The sequence below is a fragment of the Rhamphochromis sp. 'chilingali' genome (assembly GCF_963969265.1).
Source record: "Rhamphochromis sp. 'chilingali' genome assembly, chromosome: 10".
Lineage (NCBI taxonomy): Eukaryota > Metazoa > Chordata > Actinopteri > Cichliformes > Cichlidae > Rhamphochromis > Rhamphochromis sp. 'chilingali'.
The window spans coordinates 37,681,499-37,705,277 of record NC_137937.1 but is presented as its reverse complement, the minus strand read 5'-3'; the positions used below and the strand labels follow the sequence as shown (position 1 = coordinate 37,705,277).

The 23,779-nt window shown below is 42.8% G+C and overlaps 2 protein-coding genes and 1 long non-coding RNA gene across 3 annotated transcripts in view; 2 read left to right on the top strand and 1 right to left on the bottom strand.

The window, feature by feature from the left end:
• The window catches only part of dmrt1 (doublesex and mab-3 related transcription factor 1), a gene marked incomplete at its 5' end in the record, with an annotated part of 37,712 nt that overhangs the window by 7,220 nt on the left and 6,713 nt on the right, over positions 1–23,779 (top strand). The window contains one exon of the mRNA XM_080894366.1: positions 6,532–6,706. Within this exon, the coding sequence (XP_080750492.1) occupies positions 6,532–6,706 (175 nt within the window). The remainder of the gene's footprint in view (positions 1–6,531; positions 6,707–23,779) is intronic.
• On the top strand, positions 20,361–21,914 carry LOC308404339. The gene is made up of 2 exons (XR_013973101.1): positions 20,361–20,799; positions 21,650–21,914. It is a non-coding gene; the product is annotated as an uncharacterized lncRNA (long non-coding RNA).
• On the bottom strand, positions 21,967–23,741 carry LOC308404338 (uncharacterized protein). The gene is made up of 2 exons (XM_080894367.1): positions 23,413–23,741; positions 21,967–22,524 (listed from the first exon to the last, which is right to left on the bottom strand). The coding sequence occupies exons 1-2, from the start codon at positions 23,670–23,672 to the stop codon at positions 22,254–22,256; spliced, it is 531 nt and encodes a 176-aa protein (XP_080750493.1). The 5' UTR covers positions 23,673–23,741; the 3' UTR covers positions 21,967–22,253.

The window sequence follows — 23,779 nt, the reverse complement described above, 5'->3', positions numbered from 1 at the left end:
TTACATATTTCCATCATGGACAATCGTTACCAAAACAGTTCTGTGCTGTTATTAAAATTAAAGTACAGATAAATGGCAAACCCAGCTGTAGTGTGCAAACAGAGCAGGATATGAAAGTTTAAATAGTTAAGAATATTTAGAATAATTAGAAAAGTGCAGATTGTGTGTCGTACCTGTGCATTAAAAAGTAGACGTGTAACTTCCAATAAGTTAGTGTATATAAACTGAGGAAAGTAGTTGTAACAGTAGTAGTTGTTCGGTTGATTAGTGGAAATTTACTCCACGACTAAAAACATTGAACCCAACACTGAAACTAACAAAGCTGAACCCAAAGCTCTTAACGAGTAAACCAAAACAAGCAAACCTGCTGTGGAAAGAGAAGAAAAGTGAACAGATTTCAGAACAAAATAGAAATAAAAGCTCTGATGTTGCTGTATGTTTGCTTATTGTAATCACATTACATTTGAAAACAGCCCCAGCTGATTTCTAACAGAAGCCGCCTGATGAACGATGTCTGTCAGAACAGTTTAAAGGACTAAATGAGGGACAGTGTTCATGTATGAGACTGATGAGGAACTTGAACGTGTCCTGATGGAGAAGGTTCGACGTCTGTGTTCAGGAAATGTAACCGAGCTCCGTCAGTGATGCATCAGCGTGTCCTGTACTCATATAACCGTATACGTGGTTACACCCAGGTCACAACTCAATTGAAAAAAGTCAGCGCTGATGGTAAAAGAGAGAGCAGGGCACACACACACACACACACACACACACACACACACACACACACACACACACACACACACACACACACTAAGCTTATGCATGGAGCAGATTAGATCTATAACTCTCCTGCGTTTGTGTTTTTATGAAGAACATTTGTACCCCTCTCTCCGCCCCCTCCTTCTCTCTCAGTTGCCCCAGTAGCAACGTCTACTTTTGGGGTCACTGCCTCCGCGATCCTGCCCGCGCACAGCAGAGCCTGAATTGCAAAGGTTAATGGTATTGTCTGTCGGCAGAGGAACACACCGCTATGCCTCAGCGCCCGAGGGAGAAAGCCAGCACATTAATGCTAATCAGTTAGCGCTCTTTAGCATAATTTGGCCATCCGCTTTTGTGATTTATGATATTTTCAGTGAAGTTGTCAGGTTGAGAGGGCTACGTGCTGTGGTTATTCAATATCAGAGGCGGATTTTTTTTGTATTTGTACGAGGAGCTGATTTAATGAAGATGAGTTTTAGAGCAGCAAACACTCAATAAATAATATCTGTAAGTAGAAAGGTGGGATGAAATAGTTCATTGCCTGATTTTAACATTTGGTTAAAGAGAAAGAAAGAAGGAAACCGTTGTGTGTCTCCTTTACCCGTCCTAAACCTCCAGTTCAGTGAGCTGCATTCAGATTTTAGTATCCCAAACTGAAGCGAGTCCTTGAGTTGCTCACTTTAGATTTTGTCTCCATATTTGATGCTAAGCAGTTATCGCTGTCCTGTTTCTGCACGATGCAGAGAGCACGCCTGAGTCAATGCAAGCCCAACAGCCTTTAACTTTTCATTCGTTGGGGTTTTTCTCAAGGTGTCCCTTTATAAATACAACATCTCATTGTGAGTGCATAAATGACACTATGCACATCTATAAATCTGTTGATGCTGACAGAGGTGATGGCAAAGGCGAATCATCATTAACTGTGGATGGATCTACTATGAAACTTCCAGAACTAAGAAATAAATGGTTTTCTTCACTGTGAGGCAGGAAACTCCTGACAAAGTGTGTAACAGGAGAAAAATCTGTACAGTTCACCTTGTTGCTGTAGTCGTGGGCTCACGGTCAGAATAATCTTGGTGGCTCATATACATTTTTTAATTTAAACACTGGTTTTCAGCCATGCATCCATATTCTGCTGCTGATCTGAGAGGCAGCAGTCTAAGCAGGGACCTCCTCGAGCGCTGAGGTGTCACCAAGCTGGCTGAGAAACATAATCTGACCAGTGTGCCCGAGGTCTTCCTGTGCTCTCCTACTGGTAGGACTATGATTCCTACGATGCCCAAACCACCTCATCTGGTTTCCTTATAGAAGAGTAGCAGCTTTACTCGGAGTCCCTCTCAGGTGACGAACTACAACTACTGCTGGATGGAACAGGGTTCACTCTTAAATGAGCTGTGGGCCCCTGCTGGCACTGTCGTCTCATTGGAGGGTCACTGTAGTGTTCAAGTGTACAAAAGAAACAAACAACCACAAATGTTTGTTTGGTACCACTGCTTGCATCCACGACCGTAGGCGAGGGCGGGAACGTAGACGGAGCAGTAAATCAACAGCTTTGATTTCACGCTCAGCTCTCTTCACCGTAAAGATGGGTACAGCGTTCAGATCCCCGCTGACTCCTGCTCCTCTCTCCACCCACTTGTGAACCCGACCCACAGATACTTGAACTCCTCCCAAACACACCATTTTGTGGCCTCTGACTTTTCTTGCCAGCTGTTTCACGCTTGGCTGCAAACCCTCCAGTTTAAGCGAGAGGTCACTTCCTGATAAAGCCAGAAGATCGGCAGAAAGCACAGAGGTGATCCCGAGGCCACCAAGCCAGAAACCGCCGGCCACACTTTGCTGCGCCTGGAAATTCTATCCATGAAAGTTACGAACAACAAGTTTCAAGTCAAACTTTGTTATTTTTTATATTTCTGCATCTGCTTTTTGCCAGTTTGTTTTCGTCTGTTCTGTTTTTATGTTTTGTTGGCACTTCTTAACGCCTCACTCATGACTGAGGTGAAATATGCATTTCCCTTAAAATCATTAAGCTAATGCGTCATAATAAAGTGATGCGCAGGTCCTGAGCTCTTCCCACTGTAACACCAGAGGAAACAATGTGGTCTTTATCAGTGGAAGGCCATCTGCCTCCTCCTTTTCTCCTGTGCACTCAGTGATGCTTGGCTGTCATGCAGGTGGATGGTGATAATATAAGGGTAGTGTAGAGCTTCCAGACAGGAGATGGTGCCAGATAAGAAGACAGGCCCTCTCAGGGAGGTAAGGAAGCCCCTCCTTAAGGACTCAGCAACTTATCTGGGTGGTTCAGAGGAGGCACTGTAGGTCTGTGAGCAAACCGCAGCGTACGGCCGTCTTACACGTTTGGCACAAGTTGTTACTGATGTCATGGTGATAATGGTGGCTTTCTCTTCACTCACCATTTATTTCAATATTAATATCAGTGCTGTCTGACATGTGCCTTGTTTAAATCGCTTTGGTTGGTACATCCAGGTGTTCTCCAGACTGAGTGCAAATAAGGCAAAAACTGCACACGTGATCTGTCCACTGCTGAAGCAGGACCACAGGAGAGCCGATGCTGCACGCCTGACCCGACAGGCTGATATTGAGACGCATGTGCACGTCCAGTTTGTAGCAGTGGCCCTTGTTATATTTTAGTCTTGACCACAGAACTCGTAATATTTTAAAGAAATGCTGCTTTGATGTTAAACTGCGCTTTGCAGTAAAAACTGAGCAGCAGTTTCTTCATTCGCTTACAGGCCTGCAGACTGTTACTGAGGGCTGCTGCTGGCCTGCAGACCACGCTTTGAGAACCATGCCCCCTTTCCTTTAACAAACAAACACCTTTATACAGAGTACAACATGTAGTGAAATTCTTGTGTCCAAGCTGCAGACAGGCTGCAGACATAGCTGCGGGAGTTTTGGGGGTTTTTTTGCGTGGGGGGTCTAGCCAGGACCCTTACTGGATACCGGGTGGGAATCAAGCTTGTGACTCCCGTTCCAAAGGTGTGTAGTCTTACCACTACACCATCCAGCTTCCTTCCCTCCACTTGAACTGGAGTCAGCTGATTCAGGCACAAGTGTGCAGAAAAAAAGGCGCCTATGATTTTTCCTGCTCATCCTTCATGCAGATCATTAAAGATTTGCAATGCAAACAGCAGCACATTTGTACCTGTAATGGCGTTACTGAATTTAGTACAATAACGGGTTAAATTACTGCAAAAAAAAAGTTTCATGCGTGCATGTGGAAAAGATTAAGAAACAGCAGCGCGACCTCTGCACAGACCTGAGCGAGCACCAGTGAGAATGATAGCGGGCTGCAAACCAGCATGACTGAAGGCAGCCGTGGAGACGTTACTGCAGGTTAATCGGACACTTTATTAGATTCATCAGTAAGATAGAAGAAGGGTATCAGCTGGCACTGCGATCAGCTGATCAGCCTGGAATTAAAGTTAAGCTTGACTGTGTGACTTAATTCAACTCTTATCACTGAAGGACATGTTTTTGTTTCTGTTTCCAAAGTTTGATGCTTTAGGTGAGCGTGTTAGGGTGAAGCTGCACTTTGACTGACGAGGACACACACAGTTTATTTATAGCACATAATCATAAACATTTGGAATGAAAACCTACACTGTTCACAGAAAAACACAGTAAACTGGAAATAATCTGATAAAGCAGTGGTATTCAGATTTCTCCGGGCATAACCACGTGGTCGGTGTGAATAACCAGCCTGATTATGGTCGCGTGTCTGAAGGACATCCCAGGCAGCTGTTATCATCTGGGTGTTTTGAGCTGCTTTCATTATTTTAACCGACACATTTTGAACCTGTTTGTGATCATTTCTCCTGACTTCTTCGTTGGTGTTGCTTCCAGCTTCAGCTTCCCATTTATCACTCCATAACCCCCCACAGCTTTGTGAAAGCCTGATTGGTGGCTGGTGGATCCAGCTGCTGTCGAAGGTTTATTAATCATCTGTGGGGAAAATATGTTTGAACACCATTTGTCTCTTTGTGTGAGAACACCAACACTGAGCTAATTTAAAGTCCTGCTTTTTACAAAGTGGCACAAACTATCACCTGACTTGATGACAGGTCAGATGATGTGGACAGTTAGCTACACACTGTGGCATCGTGCTGAACCCGGGGATGTGCTCGCCGCCTCTGGATGTAAACGTATGGAAAAACTCAGCCTCGGCGAGCAACTTTGCCAGTTTTGTTTGGTGCTCCGTGTGTCCCGCTTAACCATCAGCGCGGTGCACTTTCAAGACTCCAGTTCCAATCTGTATTGTATTTTTCACGGCCTAATACAGGAGCCGAGTGTAGCTTAAATAACAGTTTATAAAGCTGTCGCAGAACCGATGGTGTGGACAATACGGGTGACGTATTACAGCCTGACAGAAATCAAATTCCATAAAAATGAAATTGAAAACCCTCAGCGAGGCGGCCTTGCTGCTGAGTAGACAGCTCGTTTTAAAGTTTTCAGAGGACTGAGGAAAGCCAGCTCTGGGTGTTGCTGCCCATTTTGAGAACAAGCCGCGGGCCTGTGAAATCACACACTGCTAATTTTCTGTCATATATTATTTTACGGCTGTATTTCTTTCTGTCACTCCGAGTTGTTAAAGTGTTGCCTGTGAAAATCTGATGTATGAGATGAAGGATTTTACAGTCAGAATCTGTGAGTGGACTCACACAACAGCGGCGTTTATATTGTATTATAAATATATCCAGTGGTGGTGTTAGCGGGCTCTGATGTTCTGATGAAAGTCATAAAGCCAGTGTAAACCACTGTAACCTCACAGAGCTGCAGGAAATAAACTGTATTTTATATAAAACCTTTATTTAAAGTGCAGATCTTAAGATCATGTGACCCCAGTAAGGCGCATAGCCTCTGTTGAACCAACGGCTGGTGTTTGACTCACAGAGCAAAAGTCACAGGAAAGACTTTTTAAAGCCGGAACAGTTCTTTGTTCTTTTGAACAGTTCCCATGAAAATCTCCAGTTTTTATCAGCATGTCTTTAAGCTCAGTTTTTTAATTCATCATGTAGCTACCAAGATATCAGCTCAGACGGAAACTATTCAAACACCTCAGAAAGAAATCCCCTTGTGTGCAGCTAAGATTTCAGTGTGAGCATTTAAGATCAGGACATTTTTGTCGTTAGCAAAACCAAATGTAGACTGATGTTAATTTTAGCTGTTTGCTAATCTGTCATTATCGCATTTATAACAAACAATTAAAAAGAAGCGACAGAAACACCCTTCAACTCTGTTATGAGTGATGTTGTATAGTTTGTCCACCAGAGGGCGCTCTGCAACTTCCCCAATAGCAACAAACATGTTTGGAACCAACAACCAGCTGATCCAAGAGTAAACAAGCAGATAAATAACTGCACACAACAAATGTTACAGATCTGTTTAGGTTTTGTTTGTCTGGAGGCAAAAAATATATATTTAATATCATATTTAATATCCGATAATTAAAACATTTTGTTTCTAGTCTCGTGTTTTTTTTCTGTCGTCATCTTGTCATATGATGGTTTTGTTTCTGCCCAGCGGGGACCCCAACATGAACTTTTATGGAGAGCTATTTAATCCTCATACCACACCTTCAACCATGGGTCAGCTCCTAAATATGAAGACTGACCTTAATTCAGATCTTTGGTGGATTAAGGAGGACCTCCAGGCCTCCACTTTCTGGACCTTTGCTGTTTATGCAGCAGTGTTTGTATGTTTTCAATCTAAAAGTGCCTGTCTTTGTGTTTTACTTGCATAAAGCAGATGCCTCATGGCGATGGCCGCCTGCCCAGCCACAACGTGTCGTCTCAGTACCGCATGCACTCCTACTACCCAGCAGCCACCTACCTGACTCAGGGCCTGGGCTCCACCACCTGTGTGCCACCCTTCTTTAGCCTGGATGACAGCAATAACAGCTGCTCTGAGACCATGGCAGCCTGTGAGTGACACACAACAACACACTTCTCAGGCTCCATAAACCTTTACCCAGACTTTATCAACAGTACATGGAAGGGAGGATTGCACTCGAATCCAGAGCGCCATAAAATGCACTTTTTACTTTGACTAAACTTTTTTCCTTCCTGCTTCTGATGCAGTTCTGTGAAAGCAGGTCTGACCCGAGCGTTTCTGAAGCTACAAAGTTAAAAACAGTACTGCTCTGTTTCTTTTTGGCATGTTTAAAGATGAAGTAGATTTGATCCCCTGATCTCTGCAGCTCTCGATTTCTGGCACTTGCCAATCTCAGACGCTGATCTCTTCTTAACGTAGCTGCTGACGGAGGTGGCTTGGATTTTGTGCCTTTCTCATGCCTGTGAATGTGGGCTCATCAGATTGTGTGTGTGTTGCTTCACATGTTCAGCACAGTGTTTTTGGAATTTGTAAAGACTGCATGTAAGTGCATGATAAGAGAGAAGATCCAGCATAAAGCAGAAGAGATAGAGGGAGGCTGCTCGACTAATAAGGCCAAATGGAAATTAAGGACATTTAAAGGATTTGCTGTTTGATGGTTTTCAGGCAGGATAAGCTTCAGATCAGGATTCTGGCTCTGCAGTGGACGTCGTTATTAGATTTAAATGTGTTCAGAGAGCACACGACATAATCTTAACAACTCTCAGATAAACTTGTTAGTAACAGAGGACTGCAGCATGCAGAGGTTCACATTTGCATGAGCACAGTGGGAGTGCAAAGGCTGGTTTGACTGAGGCATTGAGGGTTTGATGTCTTGATTTTGTGTTATGATTTTTATTATTTGTTGTAGTTTCTGTTCCCTCCAAGGATCTCGGACTGTTTTTGTTCCTGTTTTAATTTGAAGTGTCTGCCTTTTGTGTCGTTTGTTTTGTGATTGTTGGTGCTGTTGTTGCGTTGAGTGCTCAGTCTTTGTTCATTTGTCTCCACACACCCTGACAGAAGGTGTCTCTCTGAGTTCCTGTGATGGAGCTGCGTCTGAGTCAGTGTTAAAACTCAGACTGTTGGACGGTCGTCTTCTGTATCTGTTTCATGATTATCGGCGTTTTCTTTCACACCTGTTACCTGTACAGATCTGGGCTGTTCTAATCCACACCTGCCTCATTTTTGTGATCCTCAGATATATGTAGAATCATAAACCTGTAGGTTACATAAATTCTGTAGCAATTAGCATAAAAAAATCTCTTTTTCCTCTTTCCTCGTGTGTTTGTCTCATATAAACCTTTGCACATTGCAGAGATTCACTTCTATAAAGCCTTAAATTAAAATCAAGTTTTCTTTTAACTATTTCTGGCACTCTTTGGCACAGGATAATCCATTTTTCCTTCCTTGCACTTGGCAACAGTGGGAAGGAAAAACTGACTTTTAACAGGAAGACAGCTGGTGTGAAGGAAAGGGAGACATAAGGCACGCAGAGGAGGAGAGCCAGAGATTAATAATAACTAATGATAGGAAATGAATGAAAATGAGTCATAGACGCACCTTGGTTGCAGAGATTTTTAACACTGTGAATATAACACTCAGTTCCCTTCGTGCTTACATCTAAAAACTGGGTTTGTTTTATTTTTAAGGAACTAAAGATGAAGGTTGTATTGTATGTTATTGCTCATATATAAAGGATATAGGGGAAGCGCATCAACAGTACAACATAAATATCCTTCTTTCAATGAATCGGAGCGCTGACACCACCAGCATCGCAAACCTAAAGACCCCCACGTCTCTCCTTGTGTCTGTATTTGTTTATGACTTTCACCTGTCCTTTTCCTGTGGGGGTCCCACGTCAGCCCCCTGCTGTGAATCGCCATGCTCCATTACAAGATAACAACGCTCTCTGTGGGTGGCCCCGCAGTTAGAGGCAGAGGATCAGCCTGCCTCAGTCGGTTCTTTCACCTTTACTGTGGTTTCTCTCATCAGGAAGCGTGTACTTGCATATATACCTGGAGACGTTTTTTTTAATTAATCGAATTTTTAGCTTCTAAACTTTAGAAATTAAATGAGCTTATGTGTTTTTAAAGATACAGAAACGGCCTTGGTGGCTTACTGAATGTAATAAAAACAGCACAGCAGATCCCCAAAGACATTAAAGTGGCTCAGTATAGCAGAGGGAGGCACAGAGCAGTGCAAAGAAGAGCTGTCATTTAACACTGACACGAAGGTTGATGGTTTATTTGAAATGACAGAGACTGTGAGTACACTGCTAACGTTACAGTTACTTTATGTGTTTAATGTTAGCTGCTGCAAACATTTTGATTGATTCCACATCGACACTGTGCTGTCTCACACAAAAATGTGCATCTCAGGGGATCATGAACTCATGCAGCACAAATTCTGGATGCAGGTCTTTGAGCTGTGTTGTTTTTCCTGTGCTTGTGCACTTCCTTCTTCTGATTCAGCTGTAAGGACTAGAGATGGACCGATCCGATATTACGTATCGGTATCGGTCCGATACTGACCTAAATTACTGGATCGGATATCGGAGAAAAATAAAAAAATGTAATCCGATCCATTAAATATCACGAAAGCACCTCACAAAACTTGCAACACGCCGTAACTCACCTCAGAACGTTAGCACTTCGGAGCAGTATGCATCACGTGATAGAGCAGCTGTGGCATGCGGGACCTGTGGTCTGGATAGCATTTGGAGCTTCGCTAGCAACCTGGCATTTCATCTCCGACAAAGTTATCCCCGAGAGAAGTAAAGCAAGTGTGTAAGTCCATCTCTGAATGTTTGTAAAGCATTCCCACGTTAAGCTTAACAAGCGACTGCCTCTCGCTCTCCGGCTGCTACTTCAATCGTGAAACTGATCAGCTGATCGGCTTTTCTGTCGCGAGTCCGTCTCTCTTGTTTGTTTTTGGCCCACTTTGCACCAGAAAGAGGAAACCAGCGGCTGAACAACAGCAGCACGTTTAAGCTTGATAAGCTGTTGTTAGAATTTATTTAATATTACTTTCTACACCAGGATCTTTTTCTACAGCTGACGCTGGTAACTGTGCAGGGGCGGATCTAGCAAAGTTTAGCCAGGGGGGCCGATAGGGCATGAACAGGGAAAAGGGGGCACAAAGACATACTTTTCTTTCTTATTCTCATTTAAAATGTCGAGCTTTTAATAAATAATTATCTGACACACAAAGTTTTAATTTGATGTAAAATGTATAGAAGTCCATTACTGTATATAGTGACTATTAAGTCTAATATATATACCCCTAGTAAGCTATAGTACTTTTTACTTTGGGAAGGTACCATCTGTGCAGTCTGCAATTTTGTTGAAGAAAGATGTTGAATCTATTTAATATTTCTTGAAAAATAATTGATTTCTGTGCATTTTTTTTCACACTGCATCAAATTAAGGTTGATTACGTCGATTAAGCATCATGAGGTGGAGCGTGAGGGGTGGTTCCCCATTTTATTTATTTATTTTTGTTGTTGCTGGGAGTTGGAACCCTATTAGTTAGGTTGCTTAATATTTCTGCTAAGTACTCTTTAAAATACCAGAATAGGGAGGATGGTGTAGGTCTAAGTTTATTAGATTGATCAGTATTGCTGAACTATGAAATATTTTTTTTGCATACAGGTATAACAGAATAGCTTTAGTGTAGTTGTTGTTTTAAACTTGAGTATGAACTTATACAAAATGCAGCAAGATATTTAAAAAACAGTTTTGTTGATTAAAAAACACTATATCGGATTCATATCGGTATCGGCAGATATCCAAATTTATGATATCGGTATCGGACATAAAAAAGTGGTATCGTGCCATCTCTAGTAAGGACAGACTTGAACACTTGTCCCTGCACCTCAGTACAAACACTACAGAACAGAAACAACATTGATGGCGTTTTCAGGATTTTAAGTGTTCGTCCTGGTGACATCTGCACTACTCTCTTACAAATGTGATTTTGCTTGAAGCATCTGAGCTGCCACAGGAAACAGAGCCTGCTTGTCTCAGCCCAGGTACCTGTTCTCCTCCAACACATCAGGGACATAAAACACTCATCTGAAGTGCTGTTTTTGCGTTAAACTGTTGGTTAGCATGCGAGGAAAGGAGGTTGCTAGCCCAGACTATTGACTAATAAATTAGTCTCCATCAGATGTTATCGTTTGCTTGTTTAGATCTTCATTTTATTGTAAAAAGGTAAAATCAGTGCTACAGTAAAGATAAACCGAGAACCTCCCCACGCTGTCTCGTTTCTCATATTTTATTAAATCATGTTTCACTTCAGCCGACCTTCCTCGGGTACAAAAACCAGTGTTTTCAAAATGTTCACTCCCATCCACCCGGCAGAATTCCAATTAGGGAATATTGGATGTTGAAACACTTGACACGTGTTTGCTGTTAATCAGATGATGGCGCATTATAATAAAAACACAGGAACAGACTCACTAACAGGAAGAAGGATGAAGGATATCTGCTTCCATCGGTGGGGTGAGTGGGGTCTGCTGTGGGCTAATACTGCAGCTACTGCTGCACAGGCTCTGATAATGTGGTTCTCAGAAGGAATAACTAAGCGTTTAAAAGGGAGGCCTGTTGGGTGGAGAATGTTTTTCCTTGACTCAGCTTATTGTCATCATGCTTGCTTAGTTCAGACACAACCAAACTTGGTGTGTGGGTGTGCGCCGTGTCTCCCAGAGCTGGAAGATAAAGCGTGTTTCAAGGCTGCGTTTAATATGTCGGCTGTTAGATCACTCCTGTGCTTCTGTAAACGGCAGCGTGCATGTGTCAGGCCGCGGCCTTGATGTCTGCTGAGGCTCGTTCACATCTTATCTGCAAGTTTTTGGACAATGACCATTTTTGTAGCTTTGGCTCTGTGTGCATGTCAACTGAAACTGCCAAGAAGTGAACACTTTCAGCTTGGCTTCAACAACTGCATCAACCGTTTCAGGATTATAAACACTTTTATACACAACTCCATCATCAGAGGCTCAGGAAGTGGCAGATAAAAAATGTTTTTTATCTGCCACTTCCTGAGAACATGAAAACTTGATGTTGATGGAAGTGAAGTTGGCCGTCATTAGACTGGAAATAAAGGCTTGTAATAAAGAGATGTGATGCAAGGTGCAGGTGACTGCTGGTTTTCTTTGTTGTTTTGGTGTAAAATCATGTTTCTGATTTGGAGTTTTGCTCATTTGGAGTTCAAATGATGAGGAAGAGAAAACGTCTGTGTCCTGTGACAGTTTGGTTTGGACCTCAGTTCACAGCCATGGTTCTGGTTCATCCCTTCAGGTGCACAGGGGTGCAGCGGTTACTACTGTGGCCTCACATCAGGAAGGTCCTGATTCCAAATCCACCGCCTGGCCGAGACCTTTACAGACTTGTATGTCTGCTCACTCTTCTACAGTTCTCTTCTTCCTCCCACAGTCCAAAGACACGTTAAACTTAGTGGTTCTGAACTGGTCATAGGTGTGACTCGTGTGCTACCCCTGAAACAGACCAGCGACCCCCCCCCCCTCTCTCGCTCCACAGCAGCTGAAATAGGCTCCTGCTTTCTGACAAGCACTTAGGAAAATGGATGGTCGGGTTCATAACTTGTTTTTCTTTAGAGGGATGCACAACAGAAACAGGGTGAAATGTATTTTTACTGCAGATCAGATCGCTTCATCATGGACCAGCCTGTTAAGAATGACATCATCGTTTGTACCGTGAGCTTAGTCTCAGCTAACGGTCACAGCATTACTGTCGTCGTATTTAAACAGAAATATTCAGTGTAATCAATGAAATCCACTCTTTTCCTAAAGATAACTTTTGGACAAGAACTTTAATTATTATAACAGCAGTCGATTAATCATTAATCAAAAAATGTGTTACTTCTAAGACAGAAAGTCCAATAATTGACATAAAATAACTTGTTTTGCTTCATGCAGTAACCAGAAGCAATCCAGCAAGAAAAACTGAAAAAATGACTAAATTTAAGGTTAATAAGTAATCAATTAGTTTTTACATTTATAAATAAATAGTTGAGGTTAATTTTCTTCCATTCACATATTGATTTTGGACTGTTTACTGAATAAACTGAACACTTTAACGACGCCTCTTTGAAATTGGACATTTTCACTGAGCTAAAGTCAAACAGTCATTTTTAGCTTTTGGTGATAGAGACACAATCTGGGTTATACGTCCTGGTTTCAGGTCTGCATTTCAGAAATGGCTTTGCTGTGACTGAACGTGCATCTGGTGCATCTCGGGATCAGTCGATGAGGAGGAAATGACTGTGAGCGGGGAGCCTCGCTGCCCTCCCTTCCACCTGGCAGCCAAGCAGCACCCTGTCAGATTTATCTCCCTCCCAGGATAAGGCTAATCATTTGGCCAAATACAGAGATCCAAATAACCTTCAGGAGTGCCACGTTGTCCTTTCCCCTCCCCTCCTCGCCTCCTCCTCTTCTTCCTCCACCCCTCTTCGCCCTCCCCCTTCGCAGGCCCCGCTGTCTCCGCAAAATTGCCTTCTGGAGTTAGTGAGCAGGAACAGTTAAGATTTACAAACAATGATGAAGCTTGTCATGCGTCTTTCTCCATCCGTCACGGCGGTCCGGGCGGAGCTGTGGGTAGAGCCGTCCCGGTGTTCTTCATAAAAGCCAGCTCTGTGTGAAATACGCCCCCGGCCGGCCTGTTTACTGCCCCGCGCTCGTCAGCAGCCCCGCCGCCGTAAATCGCTGAGCGGGAGGTGACAGTGCAGTCCATCAAACTCCCACCCCACTTCGCTGCCCTCCCAACATCTCACCTCGCGCTACCCCCACCCCTCATCACTCCATATAGACACACACAAACCGCAAACACCCGCCCCGCTTCCTCGCTAAGATCTATCCGAGGAGGCTCAGATGAGCTGCCCGAAAAGAGTTATGGCGGTTTCGGTCTTACGGGAGACAGCCGCGCGCCCGGTCCGTCGGTGTTTATGTTCTTTCTTTTTTGTCCTTGTGTAGACTTTTTCAAAATTCACGAGAGCCCAAAGTTTGCGAGCTGTCAGCAACTTTCCCTCCACCTCCTCCGACTCTGTTTTTAGACCTCGCCCGCCTGACTGTACGTTTGTCTGTTTTTGTTATATTGGTGTCAGCGCGGCGTGCAGTCATTTAAATGCAAATCAGATTGTTGAGCTATTGCAGATGTTAATCCTGCTAATCGATAGACCTGTGTAAGCCCATTAAGTTAGAAATCCATTACTATCTTTCTAGATGATATTCTATTGATTTTTCTTGCTTTGGTCTACACTCTACTGTACGCCAACGTGAGTTACTGCGTATAAAGTCTGGCGTTTCGGGCGTTCCCCTCCTCCTCGTGCAACAGGCGGGGAAACAAACGGCGGGGAGATTGGTGTTAGTAAGTTTCTTTGTGTCGTGTGTAAAATGGGCTTTACCTGCTTTCAGATCAGATTTCTTTACACTCACATACAAAAAGAGTTAAGAACACACACACACACACACTCGGGCCGCACTCATTCCCGAGATGTCGGCAGGGCCTCTCGCTCTTTTGGATTTATTAAACCTGAAACAAATGGGTACCTGAAACCCAGGAGGTGACCTTTTCAGAGGGAGAGCTGTTTCATGTCATGTAGCAGCCAGAGTTCATTTCCTTGGTCACTGACAGGCTGACAGCATCACTCAGCTCCGTGTTGTTTCATTGGCTCAAAAACAAACGGTTGCTGCAGGAAGCAGAAGTTTTGTATTGATTATGGAGCTTAAAGCTCTCTGTAAGATTTCTGTGACACACAGGAAAAAGCCGGGGTGTTGTTTAGTAAATAAAAAACAGGGACATACTGTGATTGTAGCTTCAGATTAAAATATGTGAGTTCAAATTGGACTCTTGTGTTTTTCCTTGTTTTGTTCTTTTGCTCTAAATGCTGTAATTCAGTCCATGCTCTCCACACATGGATCTTTCTGATGTCACTGGGAGTGGATGTCCCTATTGGATGTCTGCAGGTGCTCAACTTGAGCCGAAGCCAACATGGAGACGCCTTCAACCTGCATTCTTTCGATCAGACACCAGGGGGCGATCGTTGTGGTTCCAAATACAGAGGAACACTTCCCTCTTTATGCGTATGCTCCTTGGCTACATACGTTCACCTGAACAATAGAAACCAGCCTACAGTTCAACCACACAATGAATGAAAACTTTGAAATGGGACGAGGGCTGCGTCACGCCTCTGTCATCTTCACTGGGGACAGACTGGTTAACAATGCCGGAGTTTTTTCATTTAATGGCTGATGTCAGAAAAGTGTTTGCTTGGTTAAAAATACACTCGTCAGTAAAGTGGGCAGTGACAGGATTGGACAGGAAAAAGAAAAGATGCAACTGTTCAGTAATTACCAGCTTTAAAAAACAGAAAACTCTGGGTCACACACTTTTAACAACAAATTAAAATTTTAGTAACCCTGGTTATTAATTGGGTCACCTCTTTGAATATAAACACGTTGTGATCTTTGCAGTTTTTCAGAATACGTTTTGTTTGCTGTTTGTTTCTGAGAGTCCCCGCAGTGTTCCCGTCATCAGCGTGTCTGACTGAGCGGCCGTTGCTCACAGAAAAGTCCTGCGTGTCCTGTCAGGTTGTCTTCCACACTTTGCCGTGGTGCTAAGTGCCCTGATAGCCCGCGGGGCTGTGGACGGGCTAAATACCGGCGTAATTGTCTGCTCGGGGCACAAGCACCGCTGTAATGCGTTGTACAACCACCATTAACACAGGCCTGGGGCTGTGGAGACATTAAATGGCCAGGGCTGTGTAGTTTATGTCCTCTTCCCCTCACTCTCTATTTCTCTTTCCCTCTTACACACTCGCACACACACACACACACACACACACACACACACACACACACACACACACACACACACACACACACACACACACACACACACACACACTCTCACACATTGTCCTGCTCTGAGGGGCTTAAAAGGAGATGAAATGTGATCCTATTGGCTGCTGTTTCATCTTTGATTTTCTTTGATGTGCTGCATCAGTCTTTGTTGCTCGGGACGTTTGGATTAGCTTTAGTTTGTATCTGTAGTTCAGGAACTTTATTAGCGGCAGCGTCTCGACCCGGTGAGCAAACAGAACAATCAGACTGAAGCGTTTCTGAGCCACAGTTACATAATGAGACCTAAATGTCTGACACTTATTCACTCAGAAAATACACATTTTTGTCATGTTTTCTGTTGTACTTTCACTTATATCGTCTGAGATCTTAAAGCTTTAGACAGTTAACTTTAACATTTAACGATTAAAAGTCCTGATGTTCTCGTTCGGTTGCCTTGAGTTTGTTTTCATGAATGAAAAACCTGGTGCACTGATTTTTTTTTCCTGTTTTACTTTTAAATAGAAAGAATAGGAAGCTGACATTCACATTTGTGATGTGGTTATGTATATGTTTAGGACTGGTATTTATATTTTTGTAAAATGATATCCTAATTAACATTAATAATAAGAATAGCCTTTTTAATGAAGTCTTGTATTATGGTGGCATTTCAGGTTCTTAAACACTGAAAAATGACTTTGTCTCCTAATCTAGATTCTAACCTGATGGTTCTACGCAGCTAATCTCAAAATGCAAACATGACTTATGTCTAAATGTTCTCCGGATATAAACGACTTCTTGGATGTTGTTTCCTACTATGCTGCGTTCCCACTTAATGGTGCTCGTGTAGTCTCTTTCCTCGCGTTGTTTTGAGCATCAGCAGCGGCTGACAAATGACGCGGCCGTGGCAGCTCTCCGAAACAGCCGAGCGACTCGGATAAACACATCTGGCAGCTTTAGCACCCGTGAGAGGCGTCCTCCTATCCACAGCAATATATTTCACTCTTCCTGTGTCCTTTACTTTGGCATTTTTCTTACCCTGTCGACTCACAATGAATCTCTTGTTTAAAATGTAATGATAGAGAAGTCCTGCAAATATCGATCGGCCACCTCAGCTCATTATTGCATATCCATAACTCTTCGATGGATCATGTCAGGCAGCCCAGCGATGGACTGACGGGCCATTTTGTGAGCTGATGGGGCACAGTAGCCGAAATGGAGATTTAGCATAGGGACGAGGGCTGCGTCACGCCCCTGTGGCAGTCATCTTCACTGGGGACAGATTGGTTAACAATGCCGGAGCAAAGGTTTCTCTCTGCTTAATTAGCCTTTGACCCCGACAGTCTCCGTGGCCTCGTCTCGGTTTGGTTCCAAAACAAACCAATAATGAGCCTTTAAGTGTTTTCTGATCCTCTGCATCCCTTTGAACAATTATCTTAACAGCTATTTATTAACAAGGTGAGAGTGATAAATGTATTTAACGGTACAGACAAGAAAACAAATAGTCCTGATTCATGAAAATGCAAAAGTTATTATTGACTCTGAAGATGTTTGATGTGAAATAGCAGTAGCTCAGGCAGTGACGGACTGTCAGCAGCAGTCACAGTGCAGAGCGAGGTGTGGTTTGTTTCAGCAGTGCTGGCTCTATTTGTACACACATATATATGTGGGGGGGCTCAAGGCTCGTCTTTGTGTTGTGAGAAAAAGAACAAATATAATCATACAACCAAAACAAAGAGCAGTCTGTCCTTAGGCTCTGTTAGCTTCAGTGTTCTGGTTTCCCTTCGATGTTGTGTCTTTTTGTTGCGACTGCTTCCACAGCAGGACGGGGAGGCTTTGAAACGCTTCATTTGGACTAATTCTTTAAACTTTGTGGGGAAAAATTCTCTCAAAGTAAAAAGAAAAGAGAAAAAGATTTTTTGTCTCCCTTCAGATGTGGATTTCTTTCCATAATCTGGATTAGTAGTTTATAAACTTGATAAGTTACATAATTACCTTAGGGGTTATTAAAGTACTCTAATTCTGAAGTCTAAATAAGTGGGACGCCATAGTGGGCATTTAGTCTGTTGCTTGGCATAATATTAATTGAAAAGTTCAATGAAATGTGTGAAATTATGACTGACACATACATTCTGTCAGGTTTAAAGGCTCCAAAACATTTAAGATGATGTCTTTTGATCAGCTGTAATGCAAACAGTAATATGGATTATGTGATGTCAAAGAAGTGAAACGAGCATTTTTTTAAATAAACTGATACATTTTAGACTGTTAGATTAAAATGATTGTCCAGCCTGCAGAGTTAGGGCTCCTACAGAAAAGTCAGGTGGTTTAAAGCCGAGGGTGAAGGTCTGCACTGTGAACATCAGCTGAGTGTCATGAGCCTCCACTGTTCACTGCTCAGTATTTAAAGCCCGCCTGCCTGACTGCTCTTTGACTGAGTTTTCCGGGCCATTAAGTCCTGCTGCTCGCCTGATGATGAGGAGCCGAGCGCCCATACGGGGAGCATCCATCCCTACATGGGCTGTCCTCAGTTGGACACACACGGGACCCTCTCAAACTGGCCAGGCGCTTTTTTTAAGCTGCAGCTCGTATCTTTTTAATGGGAGCCATTTAATCCCAGGTCAACCTTGTCATGTGACAGGCAACTCTTCATTCGTAAGATTGAATTTTTGCTGCCTTGATAACAGCCTCCACTAAGTGTTGCTGTCCCTGGACAGAAAGCGCTTTCAGGCAGTCGACAGTAGCGGGGAACTTGCAGCTTGCAGACACTGAACAGTGTCTCCTTTGCAGTTAAAAGTTATGAAAGTGAGAGCCAAAGTATCAAGGCTGAGTCATCTGCTGCAGAGACAAGAGTTTGGATCTAGTCGAGTCATGCAGCTGTTCTCTCTTAATATATCATTAATGTGTTCTTGTCTGTTATTCTAAATCAGGATTAAGACAAGATTGATTTTTCAGTTTGTTTGTTTTTGTCAGGAGTGTTAGTTTAGTTGCTGTCTCGTGTTTTGGTTCATGTCTATTTCTATCATAATTTATGCAGAGGTAACCTCCCCTGGTGTTTCTGTTATTGCTCTCTCTGTCTCACACAGTCTGTGTTCTTTGCTCCCTTCTGTTTCCTTGTGCATGTGTATGTTAATTAGGGCTGGGCCATATTATACAGTTCACGGTAATACTGGTACAATGTTAGGCAACGATAAGAAAATGATGTTTTCATACGCACATGGCCGATCGTTGAGTGAAACGGATGAACCAGAATTGGTTTGTAAAAATGCTGCAACTTCAGTGATGTGGAACTGGTTTGGTGTTTGTCCGTCAGATACACAACAAAGCACATTTTTTGTAGAACATGCAAGTGGCCGTCGTTGTTGTCGTATTTGTCGAACTAAGGTGCTCCTAACTCTGGGAGTAATCTGGGTCCTAAACTCCGTAATCCTACAGGTCCCAAAGTCAAACGAACACTGCAGCATCACTGAGAGTTAAAAACTGTCTAAATTCTTTCATCTTTAATAAAACGATCAGCATTGCTGCTTTACCAGGTGTAACTATAAAGTTTAGCATCCAGGCATCCATGAAAACAGAATTTATTACATTTAACGGAGTTAGAAGTTAGCGGAAGTTAGCGGAAGCTAGCTCGCTAGTTTCGCTAGTTACCTCAGCATGATATAGCATGTTCTGACTGAGAGATTTCTGAAAAAATTTAAATGTACAGCTCTGTTATCACTTCCAACATAAATGAAGACAGGAAACTAAACAGCAGTGACGTTTGTAAAGTTACTGAAGTTGGGCTAGCTGCTATATAATGATGTGCTACGTGATCGCTAGCGACACAGCTATGTTAGCATAACATAAACAGTGAAGCTGGAGGATGAACGCTAACACTTTTCCACTCGATAAAAGTTAACGTGAATGTTCCTGATGGTTAGAGACAAATACAGTCGCATGGCAGGATGCTGTAAACGGACCAAACTTCAGTCAGGAGAACAACTGAGATAATCCATCCACAATACGAGGTTAGTCATTAATATACTGCAACAACATGGGAATAGAGCAGCTGTGATAGAATACAGCATTAATGAATCAATGGTACAGAAGTGGAGGAAGCAAGAAGAATGAGTTTAATAAAGTTTAATTTATCTGACAGCTTTGTTTCGCTTAATGTGTCTTATAATCCCGTGCACCTTATGGGCCGAAAAATACATATTTGACTTTTTTATTTGGCACACTGCAGTTTAATGTTGCAAAGCTCCTCTTTTTAACTTCAGTGGATATTATATATGGTTATGCTCTGGATATGCCAGCCCATGTCTACTGGAAATGGCTTTGGTTAAACTTTCAGTAAGGAATTTGCATTTGCACTGTTACATTTTTATATTGCTTCAATGCACATAAAACAGCTGCTTGTTTAAGTGAAAATAAATGGATGGGTTTTTTGGCGCTAGTAAAGTTGTGGAGTTGTATTTTGTCTCGCATCAATTATATCGTCAGTTATATCGTTATCGCAAATTTTCTGTTGATGTTCTTGCTGTTTGTCCAAGCTAAGCTGGACATTATTTAATTCTGGACTTTCCATTTCCACCAACATGTTCTGGATTTGGGTTCTTCTCTACATACTCCACACACAATGTCAAATTAGTTTTCCAAGAAAGCCCAATGTTAGAACTGCTAACACGATACATCTGATTATTAATCCTACAGAATCAGGTTAGTTCAGCTGGTTACTTTCCATCTGACTTGCTAACAACTACCTATCAAACAGAGGCAGAGACGCTGTGATGTGATGACATCTTACGGTGTGTTCACACCGAACGCGATGGACGCGAATAGAGCGTCAGGTTTACATGTAAAGTCAATGGAAAGGCGCGATGACGCGCGATTGCGGGTCCCGCGAAAATTCGGAAGCAGATTTGCGTCGCGAAAACGCCAAAACGCGTGAAACGCGCGTCAGTGCAGCGCGTCTGGCGCGTTTGACGCGCGAATAAAACCACGCGCGTGAGTTTTTGTGTTGCATTTTGTGCATACGCGCGTTTCGCGTCTACCGCTCGAGTTGGAAAAATCTGAACTCCAGCGTCAAATCGCGCCGCGACAACCAATCAGGAGCCTGGTGACGTGGCTGTTACCTAGGTCAAAGGGGCAGATCCAGCCAAAGCCTTTCATACTTCAATGGAGGGGAAGGCTAATCAATGCGGTAGCAAACAACTCGGAGCTGTACAACACCAGCTGCTTTCAGTACCGAGACAGGAATAAAAAGGACTGAGCTTGGAGGAAGATATGTGAAGAGATCGGGCAACCTGGTAAGTTCATTCATTTCTCTTTTGAAAGTTTTCACTGACCCGGGGAAGCCGCACAAAAGCTAGCAAGCCACCGCTATTTTCCCACTGATGTACAAATACCGTTCTGCTTTTATGCATGTTGTCATTTAGGAATATATTTTATTGTTTATTAATAAACAGCACACAGTGGTCCCGCTGTTCATCCGTCACTGCTTTGCTTTTTCGCTGATTTTTTATTGCACAGTACAGCATTGCATTCTGCAGCCTGATTGACAAATCTCCTCCGTGTCGTGTCTCCTGCGCTTGCCAAATTTATCACGTTTGGTTTTGATAACCATCGCGTCCAATAGAAAAAACAGCACAAAAACACCCATAACTATGAGCCTCATTCGGAAATAGACACCTGCACCGCGAGGGGAAAAGGCGCACGAAAGTGGCGGGCAGATGAAGACAAACCGCGGCATAATAATACTTTTACGTTTTGCAATCTACAAAGGTTTGCACTTTGAGAATCAATTGTGAGAACTGTGACCAGGGGCTAGTTATTCTGAGAACCCCTGCAATAAATGAGGGACCACTGTCTGCTCTACGATTATTATATCCAACCTGTTAACATTTAATACTGTATTGATAGAACCAACTGATTCTGCAGCAGAGCATCCCCAGTCCCTGAGCTCCTGCTGCTGCACCCACAGATATGTACAGCAAGCACTGATACCTTTTTAGTCGGTGGGATTCCCTTGTGATCACCTTTACTAAATATCTACAACCAATCTGATTATATCCTGTTATTGTTTTTGTTTTTCTCAATGTTGAAATTAAAATCTAGTAGCAGCCTTCTCATTTCTTTGTGTTTTGTGCTGTTTTACAGGCCCACAGAGGAGGACGGCTCCGAGGCAGATGAGGGACGGGTCCCAGGACGGTCCATCGGCGGTGGAGCTGGCCATCCTGGAGTCCCTGAAGAGGCCACACCAGTCTCCAATGGAGCATTTCCTCCTCAGCCTTGTTCCTGCTCTGGAGAGCAGCTGGTCCTTTTTATTCCTGTCTCTCTGTAAATTCTTATATTTTATATATTTATGTTTAATGTTTTTCTGTTTGAGACTTTTAATATTATTTTAAATAAATGTTTATAATGACTAATGTCTCAGTTCTACTACACAGCAAATGTTGGCACACGACTTGACACATGTAGACTTTATTTCATATTATACTAATGACAAAATATACTGATACAGTGGGATGCAGAAGTTTGGGCAACCTTGTTAATAGACATTATTTTCCTGTATAAATCGTTGGTTGTTACAATAAAAAATGTCAGTTAAATATCATACAGGAGACACACACAGTGATATTTGAGAAGTGAAAAGAAGTTTACTGGATTTACAGAAAGTGTGCAATAATTGTTTAAACAAAATCAAGCAGGTGCATCAATTTGGGCACCACAAAAAAGAAATGAAATGAATATTTAGTGTATATCAATGTGTGTGTCTCCTATATGATATATGGGGTGCCTTTGTCTGGATGTGCTTCCCATCCAGAGCTGCACAGCACAGAGGAAAGTTCCAGCGCTCCTGGAATCCCTCTGTGATGGAGCGCCAGTCTCCAGGTGAAGGCACAGCCATGAAGTCGTCCACTAGACAGTCCCAGATGGACGTCGCTGCCTGGGGGATGATCTGGCTCACCGTGGACACACCGACTCTGAAACTGAACGCGATGGTCCTGAAGGAGTCCCCGGTGACAAGGAACCTGGACAAAATTGTTCAAAATTAGTATTATGTGTACTGCAGTTACAAAATACATTATTCAAATTCCAAAATACTTTTGTGATGTCAGATTTAAATCACAAAACATGAATCTTACATAAAACCTTTTGTAATTATAAGGATAATTACAAAATGTATATTAGATAATATCTAAAACAGTTGTGTTTTGTTTTAACTTTAACATATCATAATTTGATTGGTAGCAACTTTCACAACTACAGTGAGCCAATCACTCATAATTCCTAAACATGTCAATCAGGTAGGAATGAAGTAAAACATTAATAGAAATAAAGAGTTGTGTGTTGACATGTAGCCCTTTCCTTGCTTAAATCATTAATATTTTTGAAAAATTAATCTGTGATAAGACAGCTTATCAAGATAGAACCATGTAACTAGAGATGAACCAAACTGTTCACAGTTTTATCTAACTCTGTTTTAATAAAGGCTGTGACCCCTGCTATAGAGTCTGACAGCTGCAGGGATTATATACAAATATTCAACTATCCCAGAATCAAACCAGGTCTAAATAAAAAGGAGTGAGTATCACTACAAAGGTTAACTCAGTGGTCCTAATGCTACAGTTTGATATCAGCAAACACCGAGCGCATACATTGATGTGACACCACAGCCATGCTATCATTCAAACACTGATAACAGCATAAATCGAATTAAATCGGGACTTGATGAGACCTTCTGAGTATCACTAGAAATATTATAAAGAGTCGTCTTTGTACCACAGTTTGCTTTCAGTAAACACCGACAGCATTCACTGTTAGCATAGCACATCCATGTTAGCAGTGTATAACTGGATGGATTAGCATATTAGCACAGATATCAATAAAGGACTACCGTATTAAATAGTTTTACTAACCTCAGGCAGACGGACAGGCGCTCTGCAGGTGGGATTGAGCGTCTGTAGTTGGTGTCTAGGCGGGCGATGCTGGGACCGACGAGGGAAAGCAGGTCCTCAAACTGGCCGACGGTGATAGCGCTGGAATCGGCCGTCATCCAGGCGCAGCTCCTGGAGCAAGTGGTGAAACTCACCAAACTGCTCATGCCTCTGGAGGACCTGATGGACCCAGGTACGGCGAGGACGTCTTTTACGCTGCTGCTCTGCTCTCCACAGTACATAGAGAAGGGAGACTCTCTCTTCAAGCGCTAGCTCGATAGCTGCCATCTTGCAAAACCAGGTCTGGCACAACTCCCTCCCACATTCCTCCCACATTTCCGGTTCACGC